Source organism: Mirounga angustirostris, unplaced genomic scaffold (assembly GCF_029215605.1).
Source record: "Mirounga angustirostris isolate CCGP_5_RB_7025 unplaced genomic scaffold, mMirAng1.0.hap1 SCAF_1, whole genome shotgun sequence".
NCBI lineage: Eukaryota > Metazoa > Chordata > Mammalia > Carnivora > Phocidae > Mirounga > Mirounga angustirostris.
Genome location: NW_026991709.1, coordinates 65,970,796 through 65,997,790, shown reverse-complemented (window position 1 = coordinate 65,997,790; position 26,995 = coordinate 65,970,796). Strand labels below are relative to the sequence as shown.

General features: G+C 35.5%; 1 protein-coding gene across 3 annotated transcripts in view; it reads left to right on the top strand.

The window, feature by feature from the left end:
• Positions 1-26,995, top strand: part of IQCB1 (IQ motif containing B1) — a 54,275-nt gene that overhangs the window by 20,757 nt on the left and 6,523 nt on the right. For 2 of the 3 annotated variants that reach the window (XM_045902972.3, XM_045902973.3), the window contains exons 8-13: positions 1,194-1,372; positions 3,098-3,207; positions 3,823-3,932; positions 18,202-18,344; positions 20,070-20,218; positions 25,672-25,803. In XM_045902972.3, the coding sequence (XP_045758928.1) occupies positions 1,194-1,372; positions 3,098-3,207; positions 3,823-3,932; positions 18,202-18,344; positions 20,070-20,218; positions 25,672-25,803 (823 nt within the window). The remainder of the gene's footprint in view (positions 1-1,193; positions 1,373-3,097; positions 3,208-3,822; positions 3,933-18,201; positions 18,345-20,069; positions 20,219-25,671; positions 25,804-26,995) is intronic. The other variant, XM_064597336.1, reaches the window with a different exon arrangement.

Here is a 26,995-nt window from a genome sequence, read left to right as displayed (position 1 = left end):
CCTTATTGTGATACTGGTGGTAAAACATGTTAAAACTAAAATTTTATTCAACTCAGTTATTAATGAAGGAACCAGTAAGATGTTTATATACGTTCAAAGGAGAATTTGAGGAGGGGAGATTTATAGAGTGGTTTTCAAAGGAATGTAGAAATGAATTTGCTAATAGCTAAAAAACCTGATTGATGTCTTATAAAAATAAATAGTAACCTTTACAGTTACATTTTCTACTGGATAAAATCCATTTGTATTGTTGAATAAGAATCTATTTACATTGCTCTCAGATGAGAATCATTGTTACTTGTTTTCTATAAGCCAACCTCTACGTTTACAGAATTGCAAAATGTCCCATCAACAGTAAATCATAGTCAAGCAGAGGTACACATATTCATTAGTGGGGGGTGAGTAAAAGCTATGCAGTGATTTCTTTGACTGTTTCTAAGTTCCAGATAAGTTTTCATCACATCTGTAACACAAGATGATAGTTGTTAGTATAATGAAGAAAATACCAAAGGAAAGGTGGTAAATTCCTTCTATATTAAGTCCATGATAATTGAATATCTATAGCATTTTTGTCTTCATACATCATTAAGCAATGAACCATGTACCATTTTGTGATGTTCCTCTTACTGTTGCTTTGACGTTTTTGAATCATCTATTTAATATTTTGTGCATTTATCTTTCCTCTGCAATTTGATTGCAGGTTTTTCAGAGGAGAGGGCATATAGCTGCTTTGTATTCCCTGTTTTACCTAGCCTAGTGCTTTAAATTCAGTAAATAGTAATTGATTTAATGTGATGTATCCTTGGAACTAAGCTGTATATTTAAAAAATGGGTTATCGGGGCGCCTGGGTGGCTCAGTTGGTTAAGCGACTGCCTTCGGCTCAGGTCATGATCCTGGAGTCCCGGGATCGAGTCCCGCATCGGGCTCCCTGCTCGGCAGGGAGTCTGCTTCTCCCTCTGACCCTCGTCCCTCTCATGCTCTCTGTCTCTCTCTCTGTCTCAAATAAATAAATAAATAAAATCTTTAAAAATAAATAAATAAATAAAAATAAAATAAAAATAAAAAATGGGTTATCTTCTTGCATCCAGGCAGTTAGGCATCAAGTTGCTAGAATTTTTATGTTTAATTTTTTATGATACCTGTGCATCCATCAGTAATGGCACATTCTTTGTCTTTTTATTTTGTCTATTAGTGGTGATTTACTCAGAATAGAAGGAAAAACCCTGCATTCAATTTTAGATGAAGTTGTGTTCAAGCTTTTATCAACTCCTAGCCCAGACATAAGAAGTACTGCTACAAAGCTCCTACTGCTGATGACTGAATCCCATCAGGAAATTTTGATTTTACTGAGACTAAGTGCCTGCTACAAAGGTAGTGCATATATTCTTTCTTTTCTGGAGATTCTCAAAAAGAAATTTTTATTGATGGTTTATGGAAAACAAAATTCCTATATTTTTTTGAAGTTTTTATTTAAATTCCAGTTGTTAACAGGCAGTGTAATATTAATTTCAGGTACACAATTTAGTGGTTAAATAGTAATGGGGATTAAGGAGTGCACTTGTTGGGATGAATGCCGGGTGGTGTTATGGAAGTTTTGAATCACTAAAATTCTTGTATTTTGAAAAAGTCAATAACTGAAGTGTGCAGATAAAACCCTATTAAATAAATACCAATTGGGGAAAATGTCTTTATATAACCAAGCTATCTTCATGTCTCAACAGATGGCTTATGGTACTTTGTTGATGAGGTTACAATGGATACTATTCCTTCTCTGACAAAAAAAAAAAAGTTGCATATTGAGTATAGTAAAATAATGACCAAAAAGACTGGTGACCTTAACAAGATTAACTTTACTGGAGAAGATAGAGCTGTGCTTGAGAGATTGACAGCCCTTTTGATCTTTACATCAATTAATAATTACTCTTCAGGTCTTTCACTGCTGTTTCTCAAAGCAAAAAAATCTTCCTCACCTCCAAAATCAAATGTGTATACTTACTAATACAGGGCGATATTGTGTGGAAATTTTTAAAGATTAGAACATTACATTATGATGCATTTAGTACGCAAACTATTACAGTGGCCTTCAAAACATGCTTGATGATTTGGAAGGCACTATTTAGTAACTTACCTTGTATCAGTCATTACTTTGAACATTATAATTATGTTATAGGAATAGAGAGGGAAAGAAGGTGCCAGTAATAGAACTCTCTAATTGATATTGTGCCAGGTATACATTTTTAAATTCTGTAGTTAGATTTCTTCTATAGAAATGTGAATGTCCAACAGACTTCATTATAAAGGAATTTTACCTGAACAGTTCATCTCCCTTTCTTTTCTCAATAGAACTTACTCAGTTTCCTCAAGATATTTTACAATCATTAATACTGCTGAGAACTTGAATTTTGAAGAGAGTATAAAGGCATGAACAGATCCATATGGTGGCTTCCCCAGTTATACACCCCAAGGGCATTTTACTTTATTTATATTGAATACATACATTATAATACATCATTCCAATGTGCTTAGAATAGTACTTTATATCTTATACTACTACTGTGTTTTATTTTGTGATAAAAATGCAGTATTTATAGTACTTCTCCTACAATAATTGCTTAGTAACCTATTCATTTGCCCCAAATTACATATAATACTGTATATTTTTACTTAGCAATAACTTCCCTTAAGAATGACTAATAATAACCTGTTTAAATGCTTCCACAGTGTAGGCATTTACTCAGTATGTTATTTTTAAAATGTTTCAGTTTAAGATATTTATGTTCAAACAGGAAAAAAATTGTCTCTACTCTTTGACTTAAAACAATGATTCCACTTACCTTTTTTTAATTAAAGATATTGAGTAGACAGCCTTTGCCTCAGATCCTACAAGTGGGCACATAAAACTCTTAGGACAGAGAAATATCCTAAAGACCTCAATCTAGAAGTCTTTGAGAAAAGGAAAAAGGAAAATCATGTGATTAATTTTGCTGTAATATTCATTTGTTTCTAAACCAGACTTTGTTAACTTCTAATTAATACTGATTAGATAACAAATAATATTTTATTATTAAATGTTGTACCTTTGTTATTCCATTTCAGGACTCAGAAGTCTTCTAAATAAATACGAGCCAGGGACAGAGTTTAGTCAAGAACTTGGACAGCTCATTGCCCTTTTAACCCCTAAGGTCTATCAGGAAGTAGAAGAACAGGTAATAAATTATAAAAATAATTTGCATATTTACTAACATTTCAGTAAACATTTTAGTTTGAAAATACTGGAGAATGGTAGCCTCTTGAATCTTTTATTTTCTGTCTCTTCCCCTTTCTTTACTTATCTCCCTCCAACTTCAGAGCAGTCGTAGTTTGATCGGGGAAGGGGTTTTTATAGACCAAATTTTTAACCCTAGAGCCTTTTTTCTTTTTTTTTAGTCTGTTCAAAGAGTTCTTCATCCCCTTGAATGCTTGAATAAGTGAGGCCCAGCAAAAGAAGTCAAGCAAAGAGGATAAAGCATTAAATAAGCAGAACTATAAAATCCTTATAAAAGGAGTAGAAGGGGTATTAATTAAGGAGAATTCAGAGCTAATCAAACTATATCTTGAATACATTTTAGATATTGCCTGAGAGCCTAATGTATCTTTAAATTTCGGAGATCAAGTTTAATATTCTTAGACTTTACCTGTCCTGGACCTATGAAATTGTTGCCTCCTGCCCAGCTTATTAGAGATAGAGATTAATACTTGCCCAGGCCTGATATTTTAGGAGGTTAACTTCTAAAAGACTTTCACGAAGATGTCTCTAAACTAATTCTGGCCTTTAATTTCAGAAACTACATCAAGCAGCTTGTTTGATTCAAGCTTATTGGAAGGGTTTCCAAACTAGAAAGAGATTAAAGAAGCTTCCATCTGCTGTGATTACTTTGCAGAGGAGTTTCAGGTAAAAAGTTTTGGTGAGAGGAATGATGATCTCAGAGGACAGCTATATCTTATTGCAGTATAGCGGAGTAAAAACTTAGGATGTTTTCCCCCCAATTTTCTAATCTGTTTCTCTTACTCTTTTTTTAATTGAAGTGTAGTTCACATACAATATTATATAAGTGTCAGTTGTACAACAGTGATTCAACATTTATATACATTGTGAAATGATTATCGCATCAGGGTAAGTCTAGTTATCAGCTGTCACCACACAAATGTATTACAGTATTTTTGACTGTGTTCCCTATGCTGTACTTTACATCCTTGTGACTTACTTATTTCATAACTGGAAGTTTGTACTTCTTTTCACCTATTTTGTCCATCCCCCTACTCCTCTCCCCTCTGGCAACTACCAGTTTATATCTGTGTTTATAGATTTGTTTGTATTGTTTACCTTTTTTTTTTTTTTTTTTTTTAAAGATTTATCCACTTATTTGGGAGAGAGAGAAAGAGAGAGGGAGAGACAACAGGAACAGGAGGGGCAGAGGGAGAGGGATGTCAAGCAGACTCTGCATTGAGTGCAGAGCCTGACGCGGGGCTCGATCTCACAACTCTGAGATCACGACCTGTACTGAAACCAAGAGTTGGACGCTTAACCGACTGTGCCACCCAGGTGCCCCTTTGTTTTGTTTTTTAGATTCTACATATAAGTGTAGAATCATACGGCATTTGGTTTTCTTGGACTTAATTTCATTTAACATAATTCCCTCTAGGTCCTTTCATTTAGCATAATTCCCTCTAGGTCCAGCTATGTTATCACAAATGGTAAGATTTCATTCTTTTTTATGGCTGAGTAACATTCCATTGTATTTATATACCACATCTTCTTTATCTATCTATTGATGGACACTTAGGTTGTTTCCATATCTTGGCTATTGTAAATGCTGGAGTGAAGATGGCGTGCATATATCTTTTTGAATTAGTATTTTCATTTTCTTTGGATAAATACACATGAATGGATTTTCTGGGTTGTAAGGTATTTCTATTTTTAATTTTTTTAGGAATTTCCATTCTGTTTTCCATAGTGGCTACACCAATTTACATTCCCACCAGCAGTTGCATTAGGGTTCCCTTTTCTTCACATCCTTGTCAATGTTTGTTATTTCTTGTCTTTTTATATTAGCTGTTCTGACAGGTGTAAGGTGATAGATAACTTGTGGTTTTGATTTGCATTTCCCTGATGATTAGTGATGTTGAAATTTTTTCATGTGTCTGTTGGCCATCTGTAAATGTTCCTTGGAAAAGTGTGTATTCAGGTTCTCTACCCATTTTTTAATTGAATTGTTTGGGGGTCATTTTTGGTGTTGAGTTCTATGAGTTCTTTATATATTTTGGATATGAATCCCTTATTGGGTATAGCATTTGCAGATATCTTCCCCATTCTGTAGGTTGCCTTTTTGTTTTGTGGATATTATATCACTGTGTATAAAAGCTTTTTAGTTTGACATAGGCCTGATAGTTCATTTTTGCTTTTGTTGCCCTGTCTGAGGAGACAGATCCAAAAAGTATTGCCAAGACTGATGTCTAAGAGTTTACCGCCATTGTTTTGTTTTAGGAGTCTTATGGTTTCATGTCTTACATTTAGGTCTTTAATCCATTTGGAGTTTATTTTTGTGTATAAGAAAGTGGTCCAGTTTATTCATTTGCATGTAGTTGTCCAATTTTCCCAACACCATTTGTTGAAGAGACTATCATTGTATATTCTTGCCTCCTTTGTCATAGATAATTGACCATATGTGGGTTTATTTCTGGGCTTTCTATTCTGTTCCATTGGTCTATATGTTTTTGTGCCAGCACCATACTGTTTTGATTATTATAGCTTTGTAGTGTAGTTTGAAATCTGGGAATGTGATACCTCCAGCTTTGTTGTTCTTTCTCAAGATTGGTTTGGCTATTCAAAGTCTTATGTGGTTCCATACAGATTTTAGGATTCATTTGTACTAGTTCTAGGAGATATGCCAGTGTAGATAGAGACATTGAATCTGTACGTTACTTTGAGTAGTATGGGCATTTTAACAATATTAATTCTTCCAATCCATGAGCACAGTATATCTTTTCACTTATTTGTGTCATCTTTAGTTTCTTTCATCATTGTCTTATAGTTTTTAGAGGACAGGTCTTTCACCTCCTTGGTTAAGTTTATTCCTGTATTTTATTATTTTGTTACAATTGTAAATAGGATTGTTTTCTTAATATCTCTTTCTGCTACTTCATTATTAGTACATAGAAGTACAACAGATTTCTATCAATCAATTTTATATCCTGTAAATTTACTGAAATCATTTATTCTAATAGCTTTTTGGTAGAAACTTTAGGGTTTTCTAACTGGGTGTTATATGCAACTGATGAATTATTGAACACTACCTCTGAAACTAATGATGTACTGTATGTTGGCTAACTGAATTTAAATTTAAAAAAAGAATCTTTAGGGTTTTCTATATATAGTATTATATTATGAGGAAACAGTGATAGTTTACTTCTTCCTTCCCAGTTTGGATGCCTTTTATATCTTTTTCTTGTTTGATTGCTGTGACTAGGATTTCCAGAACTATGTTGAAATAAACTGGCAAGAGTGGACATCCATGTCTTGTTCCTGATCACAGAAGAGAAGCTCTCAGTTTTTCACCATTGAATATGATGTTAGCAATGGGTTTGTCAGATATGTCCTGTATTATTTTGAGGTATCTTCCATCTGTACATACTTTGAGAGTTTTTACCATAAATGGCTGTTGAATTTTGCCAGATGCTTTTTCTGCATCTCTTGAGATGATCATGTGATTTTTTTCCTTTGTTAATGTAGTGTATCATGTTGATTGATTTGTGAATATTGAACCATCTTGCATCCCTGGAATAAGTCCCACTTGATCATGGTATATGATCCTTTTAATGTATTGTTGAGTTCATTTTGCTAGTGTTCTATTGAGGAATTTTGCATCTACGTTTTTCAGGGTTATTGGCCTATAATTTTCTTTTTTTGTAGTGTCTTTGTTTTTGTTATCAAGGTAATACTTCCAATGAATTTGGAAGTGTTCCTCTCTCTTAAATTTTTTAGATTAGTTTGAGAAGAGTAGATATTAACTCTATATGTTTGGTAGAATTCACGTGAGAACCCACTGATCTTGGACTTTTGTTTGTTGAGAGCTTTTTTGATTACTGATTCAGTATCATTATTAGTAATTGGTCTGTTAAGATTTTGTTTCTTCCTCATTCATTCTTGTAAGATTGCATATTTCATTTCTTCTAGGTTGTCTAATTTGTTGGCATGTAATTTTTCATAGTAGTCTCTTATAATCCTGTGTATTTCTGTGGTGTTAGTTGTAACCTCTCTTTCATCTCTGATTTTATTTATTTGGACCCTCTCTTTTTTCCTTGATGACTTTGGCTAAAGGTTGATTAATTTTGTTTATATTTTCAAAAAATAGTTTTTAGTTTCATTAATATTTTCTGTTTTTCTTTTTACTATTTTACTTATTTCTGCTCTTTATTATTTTTTTTCTTCAATTAACTGTGGGCTTTATTTTTCTTTTTCTAGTTCTTTTAGGTGTAAGATTACATTATTATAGGTATTTCTAGGTTTTTTTGAGTTAGGCCTGTATTGCTGTAAACTTTCCTCTTGGAATTGCTTTTGCTGCATCCCACAGATTTTGGAATGTTGTGTTTCCATTTTTATTTGTCTTAAGGTAATTTTTAATTTCCTCTTTGGCTTCTTTGTTGACCCATTGTTTATTTAATAGCATGTTGTGTAACCTCCACATGTTTGTGTTTTTTCCAGTTTTTTCCTTGTAATTGATTTATAGTTTTATACCATTGTAGTTGGAAAAGATGCTTGATATGGTTTCAATCTTAAATTGGTTGAGATTTGTTTTGTGGTCTAACATGTGATCTATTCTCAAGAATGTTCCATGTACAATTGAAAAGAATATGTAGTTTGCTGTTTGGGGATGGAATGATCTGTATATATGTTGAATCCATCTAGTCTAATGTGTTGTTTAAGTTCACTTTTTCCTTATTGATTTTCTGTCTGGATGATCTATTCATTGGTGTAAGTGGGTTATTAATGTCCCTGCTATTATTGTATTACTGTCATTTTCTCCCTTTGTATTTGTTAATGTTTGGTTTATATTTAGGTGCTTCTACATTGGGTGCTTATGTATATTTACAACTGTTATATCCTCTTGTATTGAGTTCTCCATCATTATGTAATGCCCTTATTTGTCTCATTATGGTCTTTGTTATAAAGTCCACTTGGTCTGATATATGTATTGCTACTCCAGCTTTCTTTTCACTTCATTTTCATGTCATATCTTTTTTCCATCTCTTTATTTTCAGCCTGTATGTATCTTTTGGTCTGAAGTGAGTCTCATAGGAAGCATATAGGTAGGTGTTTTCTTATCCATTCAGTTGCTCTGTGTCTTTTGATTGGGCATTTAGTCCATTTACATTTAAGGTAATTATGACAGGTATGTACTTACTGCCATTTTGTTATTGTTCTCTGGTTGTTTTTGTAGTTCTGTTTTTTTCTTGTTCTCTTTTCTGTGATTTGATGACTTTCTTTAGTGTTAGGGTTGGCTGTCTTTTTATTTTTTGTGTACCTGTTACAGATTTTGGGTTTGTGGTTACCATGAGGTTCATATATAATGAGACCACTCTAATTTTGGTGGTCTATATTAAGTTAGTGGTCATTTAAGTTTGAACACATTCTAAAACACTCCCCCACCACCATGGTTTTTGTTTTTGATGTCATATTTTACTTTTTTTTTTTTTAAGATTTTATTTATTTATTTGAGAGAGAAAATGAGAGAGAGAGAAAGAGAACACATGAGAGGGGGGAGGGTCAGAGGGAGAAGCAGACTCCCTGCTGAGCAGGGAGCCTGATGTGGGACTCGATCCTGGGACTCCAGGATCATGACCTGAGCCGAAGGCAGTCGCTTAACCAACTGAGCCACCCAGGCACCCTATTTTACTCTTTTTATTTTGTGTGTCCCATAACTGATTATTATAGGTACAGTTCACTTTATTACTTTTATCTTTTAACCTTCATGCTAGCTTTATAAATGGTTCTTCCACTATCTTTGTATGTTTACTTTTAACAGAGATTTTTTTTTTCTAGAAATTTTCTAAATTTCTTCTAGTTATGGCCTTTAACTGCTTAAAGAAGTCCCTTTAATATTTCTTATAAGTCTGGTTTTAGTGGTGATAAACTCCTTTAACTTTTGTTTGTCTGGGGGGACTCTATTTTTTTTTATTTTTATTTTTTAATGGAAAAGTATCATCTTATTATTACTAATGTAAGCATTTGATGACAAACGAAGATAATTTTACAATCTCAGAATGTTTGCAAGTACATGAAATTTCCATTTTATTGTAGTTTTATAGCACACTAGCTCAAATACGTTTCTCTACAACTACTCCAACATAACTCCTTTGGAATGAATTATTTCAGTCATCCTTAACATATAACTCTGCCAAATACTTTAATCTAAAACAAACATATAAAATTTTAATTAATAATTTTTAGATGAATGGGGTAAGAAAGTCATCAGGTGATGGTTGGGACTGTTAATTTCCAACAAGAAACTGTGTTGAAGTGTTTCTTCTGATACAGTAGTTATAAATTAGAATTTTCAAAAAACAAGGGCAGAACAAAAAATACAAAAGAAACTTCTGCAGCTTAAGCCTCCCATAGTCCTAAACCTCTGAGAGAAGCAAGGCAAAGCCACCTACCGGTGACCGCGAACAGTGGCGCATGTGGACACTGCAGTGCTGAGGCAAGCCAGCTACATGCTGCACTCAGCATGGTCCAGCAGGCTGCAACCGCATGGCATGGCACCCTTGGCCAGCCCTGGGGGGGACTCTTTATGTCTCCTATTCTGAATGATAATCTTGCTGCTTACTCTTGGTTGTAGGTTTTTCCATTTAGAACTTTGAGTATATCATGCAACTCCCTTCTGGTCTGCAAAGTTTCTGCTAAAAATCAGCCTTATAGGTGTTCCCTTGTTACATAATTAGTTGTTTATCTCTTGCTGCTTTTAAGATTCTCTCTTGGGGTGCCTGGGTGGCTCAATTGGTTAAGTGTCAGCCTTCGGCTCAGGTCATGATCCCAGGGTCCTGGGATCAAGCCCCACATTGGACTCCTTGCTCAGCAAGGAGCCTGCTTCTCTCTCTCCCTCTGCCTGCCACTCCCCCTGCTTGTACTGTCTCTCTATCAAATAAATAAAATCTTTAAAAAAGATAAGATTCTCTCTTTAATTTTTGACATTTTAGTTATTGTGTATATTGATGTAGACTTCCTTGGGTTAATCTTGTTTGGAGTTTCTCTGCTTCCTGGACATGGATGTCTGTTTCCTTCCCCAAGGTAGGGAAGTTTTCAGCTACAATTTCTTCAAATAAGTTTTCTATCCTTTCTCTGACTCTACTCCTTCTGAGACCCCTACTATGCAAATGTTAGTACATTTGATGTTGTCCCAGAAGTCCTTGAAATTATTCTAATGTTTTCAAGTTCTTCATTCTTTTTGCTGTTCAGCTTGGGCGATTTCCACTACACTGTCTTCCAGATTGCTGATTGGTTCTGCTGTATTATCTAATCTGCTGTTGACTTCCTTCTAGTTTATTTTTCATTTCATTTATTGTATTCTTTAGCTCTGTTTCTTTTTTTTATATTTTTTGTGTCTTTGTTGAAGTTCTCACTGTATTCATCCATTCTTACCCCAAGTTTAGTGAGCATCTTTATGACCATTACATTAAACTCTTTATCTGATAGATTGTTCATTTCCATTTTGTGTAGTTCTTCTGAAGTTTTTTTCTTGTTCTTTCATTTGGACCATATTCTTCTGTCTCCTCATTTTGCCTCACTTTCTGTATTTGTTTCTGTGTATTAAGTTGATCAATTCCTGGTCTTGAAGGAGTAGCCTTATGTAGAAGGCATCCTGGAGGGCCCAGAGGCACAGTTCTTCCCAGGTCACCAGAACCAGGTGCTGCAGGGATATTCCTTATATGGGCTTAATTCTCTCACCTTTTATGATTGGGCTGCAACTCTTGTGGGCACACTGGTAGGTGGGGCTGTCCACAGCTCCCCCTGCCAGCCAATTTGGGTGGGTGCTAATCCAGGCCAATGCTTCCCACTGAATGCAGTGAGGCAAGAGATACTTTTAGGAGGTGCTAGTCCCAGCCAATGCTACCTGCCAGTTTGTGTGGTGAGTCCACAGGGCAACACTGAAGAGAAGCATGTGGTACTAGCAGAGTAGATGGAGAATGTCAGAAATGGAACAAACCAGTACTTCCATTCCCAGAGAAAGTCCTACAGATCCCTGGCCCTTCACCACGCAGCCTAAAATCAGTCAGTGAATTTCCTTTACATATGGCTGAGGCACTTTTTAAACTGCTGCTTTTGTGCTGGTTCTCAGAGCAATTAAGTTTGTGCATCGGACCTTTTAAGAACAGAGTCTTGGTTTCCGATAGCCTCCCTACTATCCCAAAATTAAGCCCCACTGATTTTCAAAGCTGGACATTATGGGCGCTTCTTCAGGTGCATGTCCCCAGGGCAGGGTTGCTTGATGTGGAGTTTGAACCTCTATGTCTGTGTATCTCTCCCCCTGTGAGTCACTGCACCAGTAGTATGAGTCCCAACCAGATTGCATCTCTGTCCCTTCTATCCTTCTCCATGTGGCTTTTTCTTTATATCTTTAGCTGCAGAATAGCTAATCTTTAGGTTGTTCCCAGAGAGAGTTGCTCTTATTTAGTTGAAGCCTTGTTTGTCTGGGGAAGGAAGTGAGCTCAGGATCCTCCTGTTCCACCGACTTGCTCCTCCAGCTGTTTCTTTTACTCTTGCTTTCATTCTTGTTCTAAAAACACATTTCTGAGTACCTGTACTACAGTAACTAGATGTACTTTCAAAGCAAAGGACATAATGTAAGACAAACAAGTACACAATCCTATTCACTTGATAAGACTTTTTTTGTGGGCCAAGCCTACAGAGAAGGCAGTGATAGTTATTTAACCCTTAAAATAAAAAATTGCCTTAATTGTTCATATATAATCATGGTAAAAATATGTATGAATTCATAAAGGTTTTAGTATGTTCACCTGAGTTTTATCAGTAAATATGGGATGGATAGATGTGGTCTTTTTTTTTTTTAAGATTTTATTTATTTGACAGAGAGGTAGAGAGCACAAGTAGGCAGAGAGGCAGGCAGAGGGAGAGAGAGAAGCAGGCTCTCCGCCGATCAGGGAGCCCGATGCGGGGCTCGATCCCAGGACCCTGGGATCATGACCTGAGCTGAAGGCAGACACTTAACGACTGAGCCACCCAGGCGCCCGATATGGTCATTTAGATATGACACAGTTTGTCATTTATCTATTTGAAGTGGACCAAAAATGAAATACTGAATACATGGCCCAATTTTTTATATGACTGGCCCATCCAGATTCTTAGAGGCAATGAAAAGAATAAAACACACACATAGACACACACATGCACACAAATAAATGACTTAGCTCATAGTCATTTATGATGGAATAGAGCTATCTCAGAGGTGATTTTTCATGCAGCCTTAAACTTAAAGCCAAATTTTCGTTCACTAAAGTGAAACTTGCATATTCCAGAAGTCAGTTTTTTAAGAGAACTAAAACTAATCTTTTAATAACTGCAGCTGCATTTCTCAGTTATAAAAGTGTTTTAATATAGTAAACTAAAATTTAGATTTAAGTCATTGATGAAAATTTCCTTTAGAGAAGTTAGATTATTAATATTGGGCATGAGTTTTGTTTTTGTTTTTTTAAAACATGCATTGTTAAGACATGTTTCAATTGCCTAATATTTGCCAGAGGCTATGCTGGATATTGAGAGAGTTAAACAGACTCAACTTTGTATCCCACCTCAGCAGCTTTGGGCTGAATGACTGTGGACAAGATGCCCAACCTCTCTCTGCCTCAAATTTCCCATCTATTTAATGGGGATAATTGTCTGTGTACCACCCAAGATTAAAATAAAGTTGTTGTGTTTTTTTAGCATATTACCTGGAACTTAGAAAAAATGATAGAGGGGAAAATGCATATGGCACATTTTTTTGCCTTTGAGGGTTTACAAATCTAGTTAGACAAATAGATGTGTTAAATAAATAGTACTTGTGAGAGGCAGTTACAATCCATTACAGCATTGCTCAAAGTTCATTGTGTATCCTACAATGTATTTATTTAAAAACATTTTTAAAAGGATTTCTTTGGTCAAATAAATTTGGGAAATGATGACTACTTTGAGAGTGAGTCATAATGTATATTATTCTATTAAAAAATCTGAGATGTTCTTGGTATAGCCCTGCCTTCTGCGGTGAAGGTAGAGTGTTTATTACTTATGGATTCTACTTGCTGTCATTCTCAGCTGTCTTCCCTCTTAACATTAAAGGTATCCCTGTACCGTGGATTCAGACATTTAATGTTTAGTCTCACAATAGTTGTCAAATTTGCCAGTCTATTTTGTCTTGTAATATTAAAATCCCTGGATTACAGATTTTGTCCACTTAGAAGTATATCTATGGAGTCTAATAGTTCCACTATTTTAAAATAGAAATTCCATTGCTTTTTATAACCAGTCCAGTTATAATATTTCCATTAAAATTATTTTCCATTAAATTTTAGCTGTGAAGCCAAAATTAATTAAATCTCACATAATAATTAGGTTTTTTTTTTTCCAGTATTTTGAGTTTGAAGTTTTAGGGCAGATTGAAATATAGTTTTAACCTTTGGATTCTCTTTATTAATTTATTATTTTTTAATTTCAAGTTTGCTCAGGTTTCACCACCTCCTCCTCTGGTTGAAATAGTTTATGCAAATATTTCTTGCTTTCTTTATAACTGGGCTTTCTGCAAAGGTTATTTCTGTCTCTTTGTGGTTGGATCGTTATCTGAGAGTAATTTTTCCCTCCCATGTTTTTTGCTGGGGGGGTGCAGATAGGGACTGCCCACCACTCATAATTATGGGCCCAGATTCATCAGAGCTTTTTAAATTCCAGCAAGACGCACTCTTGTGTAGTCACACCTTTACTAATGCACTTTTCTTGGGGGTTTCTTTTCTTTTTTTCTTTTTTTTTTTTAACTAAAGTATGGTTACATTAGTTTCAGGTATACAACATAGTGATTCGATGACTCTATACTTATGCTGTGCTCACCACAAGTATAGCTACTAACTGTCACCGTATAATGCTGTTACAGTACTGTATTCCCTGTATTCTCTGTGCTATACCTTTCATCCCCATTACTTGCTCATGCCATAACTAGAAGTCTGTACTTCCCACTCCCTTTCACCCATTTTGCCCATCCTCTCACCACTCAGGGGTTTCTTTTTTTACTGAATCATTTTTTTATGGTCAGAAACTTGATTTTCTATTACATGCCAAGCAAGGTTTTCTGAAGCAGCCAACAGCTACACCAGTTACTTTTGGGAAACCTCACAACTACCTACCTTTATCATAGGGCTGATATTTGGTGTCTTAATTGTACTTGTTTCACCTTGTAGGGGAAGAAAAAAATTTTCCCTCTACCATATTTTAGGTTCATTCCCTGAAAATTAGACTGACAAAAAAAAAGGGGGGGGAAACAGTTAACAAGAGAAAAGCAGTTTATTAATGTGTGCAGTGCACATCATGTAGAAGAAACCTCACATGATGAGTAACTCAAATGAGTAGTTAGAACTTGGGCTTGTATAGCATTTAACAAAGAAAAATAAATTCATAAAGAAGTGACAGGTAAAAAGAAAAGGATTTTAGACTTCCAAAGTCAGGAAATTATGGAAAGTTAAATATATTTGGGAAACTAATGGAGTATGTGGGTTGTTTGTCTAGGTTCATCTTGGCACCAACTTTCCATCTTCTTCAAGGCCATAAAACTTCCTTGGGAGGGGGGATTTATGGAAGTCCTCATTTCTGAGACATTTCTGCTCTAGTCCAATAGGGAAGCTCTGGGAAGGCTCTGTCTACATTTGTGGATTCTCATTTGCCTCCAGCTCAAAATAATCTTTATGCCAGAGTGGCATATTCTGCTATGCTTCAACTTCTTGAAGTTGAGCTTCTGAAGTGCAGAACTATATTTCTTCTCTGTTTCCCTGAGTGACAATACCAAGCCGGCAACAATCACTCAGATAAATGTTTGTTGAGTTAATGAACCAAGCCTGTCAACTCTTTTGGCAGTCAGCTCATATCGTACTCCCCCACTTCATACTTACTATTCTCCAACAAAGGAATTCCTAGAGACTTCCTGATGTCTTGGTAGTAGATAGTTTGGTCAACTCCCTCTTTGATGATAAAGATTCATGTTGATTAAATGTAGCTCATGGAATGTATTTATATAAATTATTTTGGGAATATATCTGATCACTCATTTCCTTTTCAGAAATGCTCACAGATGCCAGATGGTCAAATGCCTAGTCTTTCTTATAGAGAGACCAGTTAAATGAATGCTCTTTTAATTTTTTAGTGATTAAAGAAACTCTTTGACTAGAACTAGAGAGTACCTAACTACTAGTAACTAACTAAAATGTTCCTAAGTGGGGGGAAAACATTCAAATTCAAAATCACATTAATTCCTAATAAATGTTTTCAAATATGAAATTAAAACACATGAATCCAGAAACCCACATATTTACAAGTTTCCATCAGTCATTCTTTGAGAACATAAAGGCCCCTTACTTACTTCATTTCCAACTCTTTGGAAGAGGAAGAGACACTTAGAAACTGTATTTATATTTACAATTTATAGTCATTTCAATCTCTGAACCTCACGTTTCTATTGTATTTCTGCTTGTATTTTACTTCTGCCTACATGCTCCACAGTCCTTTCATTTTTGCCATATTTTATAGCCTGCATGTTTTTTCCCAGACCCAGTTTTCTAGCAGATTAAATGTCTTAGCAATACAATTTTTTAAATATTTATTTGAGACAGAGAGAATGAGAGAGAGAGAGCACAAGATGGGGGAGGGTCAGAGGGAGAAGCAGACTCAATGCTGAGCAGGGAGCCCAATGCGGGACTTGATCCCGGGACACCAGGATCATGACCTGAGCCGAAGGCAGTCGCTTAACCAACTGAGCTACCCAGGCACCCAGCAATACAATTTTAATGTTACTGTGTGTCTGATACTAATAGTAAATTTAAAATAATGAAAATACAATATTAGACATTATAATCTGTAGCCAGTTAGTAATTTAAAAGGAGATTTTGGGGGCGCCTGGGTGGCTCAGTCATTAAGTGTCCGCCTTCAGCTCAGGTCATGATCCCAGCGTCCTGCGATTGGGCCCCGCATCGGGCTCCCTTCTCGGCAGGAAGCCTGCTTTTCCTTCTCCCACTCCCCCTGCTTGTGTTTCCTCTCTTGCTGTGTCTCTATCAAATAAATAAATAAAATCTTTTTAAAAAATAAATAAATAAGGGCACCTGGGTGGCTCAGTTGGTTAAGCGACTGCTTTCGGCTCAGGTCATGATCCTGGAGTCCCGGGATCGAGTCCCGCATCGGGCTCCCTGCTCAGCAGGGAGCCTGCTTCTGCCTCTGACCCTCACCCCTCTCATGTGCTCTCTCTCTCTCTCTCATTCTCTCTGTCTCAAATAAATAAATAAATAAAATCTTTTTAAAAAATAAAAAATAAATAAAAGGAGATTTTGTTTAGGGCCAACTGTTCTGTTTTACCCTGCATAAGTAGGTAAAGGGTAAAACATCCTTACTTATATGCTGTATACCTCCCAGAATTTTGCAGGGAGAGTTCTATAGGAGAGGCAAGTTTCCATCAGTCATTCTTTGAGAACATAAAGGCCCCTTACTTACTTCATTTCCAACTCTTTGGAAGAGGAAGAGACACTTAGAAACTATATGGCTAGCCCTATAGCCTCTCTAGAACCCCTTCTTTGGCACACCTGCACTTTGAGGTCTTCTCTATCTTTCACAATGGAGTAAAAAAGATATTTTGAAGCAAACCTTCAACTCTTGACAGTGTAAAGCCAAAAAAACACTTAAATTGTAATTGGTAGCAGTTAGGAAACACTAAGAAAAAAAGCAAAAACCATACACACACAAAATTTTATCGAAATAATTTTGTGAGTTCTCCTTTGCTGTTTTAAAAGATTTTTTAAATTGCTTTATGCTTGTTTTTCCTTTTCCAAAAGAAACAATTAAAAATCATTATAACCCTCTATAACTACCATTTTGAAGTCTGCCTGTCTACAAAACTATAGCCAAGGTACCTCATTTGTTGGTAGTTTAATTCTGGGGAAAGAATCTAAGAGCAGGGGCTCAGCCGTTTAGCATCTGCCTTCGGCTCGGGTCATGATCCCAGGGTCCTGGGATTGAGCCCCACATCCGGCTCCCTGCTAGGCGGGAAGCCTGCTTCTCCCTCTCGCACTCCCCCTGCTTGTGTTCCCTTTCTTGCTGTCTCTCTCTCTGTCAAATAAATAAAATCTTAAAAAAAAAAAAAAAGAATCTAAGAGCAAATGCTCTTGAGTGAGACACAAGCAAATTAAGTCTATAGAGATAAAGTATTCTTCTCTTTTCTTTTTATCCTTTTTGGTTTCCTTTTCTATGGCTATCTGAAAGCATTTTGAGTATGTTCACTATAAACTAATACTTGTGATCTCCTTACATAGTAATATAGGAAGCAATCAAAACTAGGTAGAAATGGCTAAGGAGAAATTTTGGTGAATAAGAGCAGGTAATCACAAATGCCAGTTAAATAATTTTTTGTGGCCACATGAAAATTTTCATAATTGGTTCTAATAATAATGGTTATTAGTCCATAATTGAGAAATAGGTAAACATGAAGAAAAAAATCATTCATAATCACTATGCAGTAAAAATCACTGTTGAAATTTTATTATTTTTTAATTTTTTATGTACATAATACATATTTTTAACACACTTTGGATGGCTTCTATATCCTGATTTTATTTTCACTTGACATTAGATTTGGGTATTTTCCCAATTTGCTAAATATTTTTTAAATTTTTTATTTTTTTATGGTTCATAGAATCCTGTCCAGTGAATGAACCAGTAATTTATTTATCAGGTTCCCTATTGTGGGGCATACAGTTTGTTTTCAACTTGTTACTGTTGTAACAGATCTGCATGTATATAATTACTAGTGAGGTTAAACATCTTTTCATATACTTCTTGAGTGGGTATATCACTTCGAAAAAATTGTGTATAAGGTACTTAATGTTTCTTTTTTTTTTTTTTTTGGTACTTAATGTTTCTATCACAGATCTAAACGAACCAAGATATTACTAAAGCTAAATAAGCAGAAAGAAGAAGAGCACCGCAGATTACAGTTGCAACTTCAAAGACAGAGAGCCATGAGATTGTCCCGAGAATTACGGCTGAGTATGCTCGAAATCGTTCATCCAGGTGGGTGGCAATGTCAATTTTATAAGTGTAAAAATGTTTAAAGTATCTTAATGAACCAGATTCCCGCTACCTGATGATTTTTTTTCTTTTAATTTGGACCTTTTTCCTGTTTCTCCCTTCTCAGGTAAACCTTATTAAATTTCAAGTCAAAAAAAAAAAAAGTCACTATTTTGTTTTGTTTTGTTTTGTTTTTGATTAAGGCCTATTAGTTGATGCCGAGCAGTCTCTCCACTAGTTTTCTTATCTTTCAGATAAATTAGTGAAACATAAAAATATATGCTTAAAGATAGCTTTCAGAGACATAAAGAATCCCCTTGACCTTAAGGAAGGAGTTAGATTGCTACATTTTGGAATCAGAACTTTACTCATATCCCAGCATAAACCTTGTGACATCTTGCCACTTTTGATACACTAAGCTGAAATTAATATTACAGTCTAGGAATCTGAATGGTTTCAAGATTTTTTTTTGTTCTTCCCCTTCCTCTCCTACCACTCATTTCCATTGTTCTTACCTAACCTCTTATTTCTCTTTTTTTCCCCTTAAATATAGATGTTTCCCAAGGTTCCATCTTCACCTCTTACTTTAATGTTGCTCTTCCTACAGTATCCTATCCATAACTGTAGCTTCAACTACCAACTGAGTGCTTAGCACACTCAAATCTTGTTAGCAGCTTCACCTTCCCAAGCTCTAAACCAGCACTTCCTTTTTTTTTTTTTAAGATTTTATTTATTTATTTGAGAGAGAGAGCGAGCACATGCACTAGTAGGAGGGAGGGGCAGAGGAAGAAGGAGAAGCAGACTCCCTGGTGAGCAGGGAGCCCAATATGGGGCTCTGTCCCAGGACCCTGGGATCATGACCTGAGCCGAAGGCAGACACTTAACCAACTGAGCCACCTGGGCGCCCCTAAACCAGCACTTTTTACAAAATGAAATGTTCTTTATCTGCACTGTCAAATATGGTTCCTACTGGCTAGACATGGCCATTGAGTACTTGAAATGTCGCTAGTGCACACAAGCACATGAATTTTTAAATTTACTTTATTTAAATTAAAGTAGCCATTTGTGGATAGTGTCTACTATATAGGACAGCACAGCTCTGTAGCCAGCTCCCTATTGGATATCTTTACTTATCTAAGCTTTACTTAGATATCCACAGGCATCCCAAAAACTAGTCATTACCCCACCTATTTCCTTTCCCTGAATTCCCCATCTCAGGTAATAGCACCAGCAATATACTCAATTTCCCATCTGTGAGACATCCTAGAGTTTTCTCTCTCACTTACAACACCTACCAGAAAGTAAAAAGAAAGTCACCTGTAGTCATCTGTAGACTTAAGAGAAATTTGGAAGTACACAGAGTAGTTAACATACATGCATCTTGCCTTTTCTCTCTGGTGGTATGGATTGAATTCCTAACCATGTACTTGTGATTCTTTTTTCTAAGTATTCTTGCTATTGGATTTTTAACCCTTTTTCATTCCTTTGCCACAAAAAATTATATGAATTTTTTCTCTAAAGAACGTGCATAATCTGAGAAAGCTTTTGGAGTTTTTTGTTTCTGCTATCTTAGAACCATTGTAAAATAATAAACTTGGGGAAATTAATGAACAGTATTTAAAGAAACAAATAAAAAGACTGAAGATTGTTAATATCATTATCCTGATTCCAGAACTTGAGAAAGCATAGCAGTTGAGTATGTTGTAATAGTGTCTGTCATCTTTTTAGGTCAGGTGGAAAAATATAATCGGGAAATAGAAGAGAAATCAGCATTGATTATCCAGAAACACTGGAGAGGGTACAGGGAAAGGAAAAATTTTCGCCAACAGAGGCCATCTCTCACGGAGTATAAAGCAGCTGTCATACTTCAGAGAGCAGTGAGTCTAATATAGTAAAAAGATTACTGGATTAGGAAGTACAAAAACATGGATTCAAACCTGACCTTGTATATACCTGCTGTAAAGTCTTGGTCTAGTCACTTAGCTTTTCTGAGTCTTAGTTTCTTTCTCTATAAAATAAGAACCTCCTTAACAATGGACAAACTGATTTAGACACTCAGTCCTTAGTACTTCCATAGAACCTTGTACATCATTTATCATACTGCAGTGTAATTTGTTGATTTTTTTTCTTTCTTTCTTTCTTGGGCTGTGACTTCCTCAGGGATAAGGAACTAAGTCTTATCTATTGTCAGCTCTCAGCATGTGCTTGTTTTATGAATGGATGTTTACCCTACCTTTTCCACTCAGTTGTTATGTAAATGAGATGACCCAATTTATGGAAAAGTATTTTGGAAATTGCAAAGCCTGTACTGGTTCAGCACATCATAGTTTATTTTTTTAATGTACACATAATATATTCGATATAACTGGATCACTATAATTCTTGAATTATAGAATGGTGTTCTTAAATAATAATTTTCCTGGGATTTAGTAATATTTATTGCCTTGGAAAAGCATAGCAAACAAGGCTATTTATTTCATTTAATGACCAATTTTCCTAACATCTCTTATTCACTTATACCTGTTAACTTTCATATTAGGATTTTAGGTCCTATAGCATTTTATAGTCCTTTATTGTTGAACTTTGGGTTAATTTCAGTATTTCACAGTGATAGATTTTGAGTAGTCTCTTTGTTAATTTTCTGTGATTAACGTTTTACAAAGATTATTAAAAACCACTCAAAAATAGGATAGAGTAAGTACTACAGAAATAGGAAGATTTGTCTGCTGCATCCTTCTTCCTCAGGCTTTTCTGGTGATGTCAGGCTATATGTACAACAAACAATCCTGTACCATCACCAAACCACACCTATACCTGCATTTTACCCTCTGCTAAACAGGGCCATCTAAGAATTAACCCGTGGATATCAGTGTTGGACATACTTCTTTTAGAGGAACCCTTAGGTCCTTTCTAATACCTTTATCTCATGGCTACCTCCTTTTTTAAACTCTCCCCTGTCAGAGGATCAACTGGGCCCTTATTAAATTGAATTACTAACTTGCCTATTTAGATAAGCCCAAAATTTTATAAAAGTGTCCTCTACTCTAAAGTGAGATACCCCAGTTTGTCCACCATTCCTTAAAGCACAGAGGTCTTTATAGGAAGATATCTGAGGGCTATGAAGGCAAAGTTATTTTGGCTTTCACACTTTTCTTTGGCATAAGAGGAAAAAGATTAGTTACATCTACCTCCTATCTCCCCCACCCAAAAGGAAAATGGGTCTCCATTGTAAGAACAAAAAGGGATGGGTCAAGATCATGTTTTTGGTCTTTGCAACTCACTACTAAAAATAATGAAGTCAAAGCAAAGCTAGATAAAAGTAGAAAGGTAAGAAGAGGATTCCTTTCAAAGAGGGAAAAGAGACAGAAAAGTTATGAAGTATAGAGAGGGAAGAGAAATGAAAATAGTAGAGAAAATTAGAATAGGGCAATCAGTGGTCAGTAAATGATACATTTTGCTACATCTTGAAGCATCCTTTTCTAAGACATACTGTAGACCTGCATGTAGACTGTGTCTAATACAGTACCCACTAACCATATGTGACTACTTGAGTACTTGACATGTAGCTAGTCGAAATTAAAATGTGATTACTGTAAGTGTGAAATGCCCACCACATTTTGAAGACTTAATATGAGAGTGTAAAATACTTCATTAATAATTTTTACATATAACATACATGTTGAAAAACTTACATATATTTACATATATTGAGTTATAATATATTTACATAACCCAGTATATGCAAAATACTAATTTCACCTGTTTTTGCTTTTTTTATATGGCTACTAGAAAATTTAAAATTACACGTGACTTCCATTATATTTCTATTAGCACTGCAATTGATCTTGGTAAAAAAGAAAAAGGAATAATTCATTAGTTTCACTGAAAGTAGTAGGAATATCATTTCATTGAATTTGTCCCTTAGAAGGAACTGGTTTTTAGTATTTTTGGCAGGAAAAGGCCAGAACTGGAAGAAAGACCAGAACTGTTGTTTACCTTTCTCCCTCCCTTATTTTGTACAAAAGCAAAGGCATTGTTTCTCATGTAGCTAGAAATTGAAAAAAAACCCAGTGTAAACTTGCTAATTTCAAATTACACATCCTTAACATAGACAACTTGGAGTTCTCTGTAGTGGCATAGTGTTGAAATTAGATTTGAGGAGTTAGCTGCATTTTCCCTTTTAATTCTTCAGAATTTTCTTCTCTTGGTTTCTCATATCTTAAACTCAGAAGGAAGGTGATCGTTGCTGGTGTCTAGTCTCTAGGGCCAGAATGATGGCAATTCTTGCTACTTGATTATAGCAGGAAAGTATTATAGTACTGTTATACATATCCATCACAGACTGACCACAAAAACACTTAGTAAAACAAACCATTAGCAGGTGAGAAAATAAAAAACGGGGAGAGAAATATAATTTCAGAGAGTTCTGAAATGACAAAGAATGAAGAAAAGGTCAAGGTGGGCTTTTTTGATCTAGGGACAGAGATTCTTCTGTACTGGTACCTTAATTCTGAAGTTCCCAGCATAGCGTGATAAGCTGAGGGTGGTGCTAAATAAAAGCAGGAGGTAGAGGAGAGAGAGAAGGAGAAGCAAGGAAGAAGAATCAAGTAAAGGGAAGAATATGAGGAAAGGAGTGGGTCTCTCAACAGGAAGATGCAAGCACAGTTGAAGGCTCCATTAGATACTAAAATAGGGGTATTAGGGAAATTTTATAAACTGAGTGAGAAGACCTCCAGCCCTGTTCCCCCCACCCCTTAGGTCCCAGTGTGCTGTCAGCCAAGCTTATCTCCTGCAAACAGTAGATTGAGAGTATTTTCTTTGAGAAATCTGAGAAAAGTTACAAGTATACTCACAATGGAGTACTTGAAAGAAACAGCTCAGTTCAGTAGTTTTGTATTGAAGTATGGTAGATAAACCCTACCCACCTGCCCAGAATTTCTAAACACCTCCTTAGAGCTTACTCTTAAATATTAGCTCAAAGTATCATTGGGTATCTGAGAAAAGCTGAGGCCAGAAGAAACAGAATAAAGCTACTTGGTGGAAATAGATACATTGCAGGGATGAGAAAACTTTTACAAAATCTATTATTTCCTCAGAGCTAAGAGAAGATAATGCATGAAATAAAACCAATATGCTATATAAAAGGGAACAAATAGAATAAACATTGGCAGAAAAAAAAAGAAAGACATAATAAAAGGGCTAGGGAAAAAAAGTTGGGGAAATCTAGAGAGCAGGGCAAAAAGAAAAGATAACCAGTCCAGGAGGTCAAACATTCAAACATATGAAACGAACAGAAAAAAACCTGAGGAGAGGAAATCAAATAATTCAAGATTTCCCAGAACTGAATGTTACGAGTTTTAGGTTAAAAGGATTGACTAAATGTTTAATACAAGGATAGAAACACACCCACATTTATTTTACATTACTATGAAATGCACTGGGGACACATATACTTCTTAGTAGCAACTTTGGAAGCTAAAATGTATTGAAGTAAGGCTGTTACATATTTGAGGGAGATGATTTCCAACTAGAATTCTACATGCAACCACACCACTGGTTTAAGGTAAGCGTAGACTAAAGACATTTTCATGCATCACAAAGTCTTTAAAACAAAGAAGTAACCCAAGAAAAAAAGACAATGTGGAATATAGGAAAATGCAAAGGAAAGATGAAAAGGAGTCACCAAGATGATGGTGAATGGAGATCTCAGGATGATACCTATGCATCAGGCATAAAGAGCAGTCAATACAGAGATGAGCAGGTCAGAAAGCTCCAGAAGATGTATGTCCAACAAAATAAATTTGATAGAATGCCTGATATATTTTAATATGTAAGCGTTAGGAAAGTTTAGATACATAATCAGTGATAAGTGCATAGAAAAGTAAGCACAGGAAAACCACAGCCTTATTAATTCTAGAGAAAATAAAAAATGTGCAAAAAAGGAAAAGTAAATCATGTGATATGGTTCAAACTTGAATGGCCTTTATGTAGTCATAATTATGTAAACACTGAACATTGATTTAACTAAATTTGTAATAATACTGGATGTTTGGGGATATGGAAAGTATGTGGGAGGGCAAGCAGTGAAAGAGAGTCTTGTATGACTTTCTTCATACAAGAAAGTCAATAGATAATACCTATACCTGAAAAATGACAGAAAAGTAGATGGACAGAAATGTCAAAAGAAAAACCTGAAAGAGTTAAAGTTGTTGTCTTTGAGGGAGGGGGCAGAGAACTCTAGGGTTTTTTGGTAATAATTCTTACAAAACTGACACTTTAAACAATAGAATTATATCAACAAATTTTTTTCTGGAACGTGCTGAAAAGTAAAATATTTTACACTTTGTGAGCCATGCAGTCTGTTGCAACTATTCAGCTCTATGGTTGTAGCACAAAGGAAACTGTAGGCAATACACAAGCATGACACATTAATAATATGTTACTTGTAGACACTGAATTTTGAATTTCATATAATTTTCACGTCACAGTATATTCATTTCCTTTTTGAACTTTTCAACCGTATAGCAGTACAAAACCATTCTTAACTCTTAAGCCATATGAAAACAGGCAGCAGGCTGAATTTGGTCTGTGGGCCATAATTTGCCAACCTTTTCCTTAAAGCAATGTGAAATATAACTGATGAAAATAAAAGCTACAAGGAAGGGAGAAGAGTGAAAAAAAATGGCAGAATAATTTCACATTTTCTCTAAATCTTGCCTATTTTAAGACTTCTTTTATTAGGAATTCTTTCTGAAGGACATGAGGAAAAACATTCAGAAACTACTTTCATCAGTTGTCCCATACTTTACAATTTTATAATATTTTCTCATTTGCCAAGCTTTTTCTTACAAACTGTCCCTTTGATCCTTACATTTTTCTAGTCTAAGTAGAATTGGGGTTTGTGTTTCCATAGACATAAAATCCATCCTGTGGAGATCAAGTGACTTGCCCAAAATCATACAGTTTATAAGGGACTAGTATTGAGACAACTTATTTCCAATTTTTTTCCTCTTTATTGCTTACTATACTATGCCCCAAATCATACAGTTTATAAGGGACTAGAATTGAGAAAAGAACTCACTTCCTATTTTTTCCTCTTTTTTGCTTTCCATACAAACAATACATGAATATATCCTTATAAAATATTAAAACACTACAGAAGAATATCATTAAAATTCATTGTCCTCCCTCACTCCCATCATAATCCCATCCCTCTCCCCATGCACACTCAGAGTTAACAACTGTTATAATGTTGTTGCTACCGTATGTTATAGAAGAAAATAGTTCTGTGGGTCAGGAATGAAAAATCACAAATTTTTTTTTGCACCAGACTCTTAAATTCCTAGAGAAGTGTCGTAAGAAAAAGAAGCTATTTGCTCCTTGGCAAGGACTTCAAGATCTCACTGATGCACGCAGAGTTGAACTGAAGCAACAAGTGGATGACTATCTCAGAAGACATCCGGTATGCAGGCTTCTGTGCCATGATATCAGTGTTACATTTTTCCAGTGCATGATACTCGTGTTTGTGCGTTTACTATTGATATAAAGTAATACAGTGGCTTTACCATAGAGTTACGAGATTTGGAATCTTATAATTATATGGGCCACAGTATAGTCAATAGGTAAGGAGACTGCTTCAAATCTGTTATTTCCCATAGTGTATCAGCAAGACATGGTCATTGCTTTTTTCCAATAGTATGTAAAACTATTGACTGTTTTGAAGCTTCCACAAAGAATATATATAGCTTGCAATCAGTAAATATTCATTGTTAACATGTATACCTAAACAGATAATACGTACATGTGAGAACTGATACCTGCTATTGATGAAGCCATTGATGAAACCCCAGGAGCTAATATTATAAAGCATTTGACTATTTGCCTCTTATGATTTTATCACTGTAATACTGCTAACACATTTCTCCCAATAGAAATGTCCATATCTTTTACTTTCTATGATCACAGTACTACAGATCCGGTGTTATTTGCTTCTCCCTTCTGAGTTCTTTTTTTTTTTTTTTAAGATTTAGTCATCTATTTAATAGAGAGAGTGCATGAGGGGTGTTGGGGTGTGGGCAGAGGGAGAGGGAGAGAAGCAGATTCCTTGCTGAATGCAGAGCCCTACATGGGGCTTGATCTCACAAGCCTGAGATCATGACCTGAGCAAAATCAAGAGTCGGATGCTTAACCAACTGTACCACCCAGGCACCCTTCCCTTCTGAGTTCTTGACCTTATACTCCTATATGTCTTTGAAGATCATTTTCCTTTCAGCTTTTAGAGTAACCCACCACCCCATCATTAATTTTAATAACCTGTATTTCTGCCAGTCATCTCCACTTTTCTCTTGATGCTTTTTCCATACTTCCATACTTCATTAATTTTAGGGGAAAGTTGGGAGTTTATACATTTCAGCCAATCGGAATTCTTACTGCCCTCATTTGAACTAAACCCTCAAGTGCCATTTGGTACTTTTCACATCCATTTTCTCGTACTTCTACTGTTTGTCTCTGGATTCTCTCTCTCCCTCCTCCCTGGCCCTGCCTCTCCACATACACTTTTCTCTGACTCTGTCTCCTAAAATCTGAAGGTTCTGGGTCACTAATGTTAGAGTTTAAGAGTAATGTTAGGTAGTCCTGTCATTCACTGTTTCATT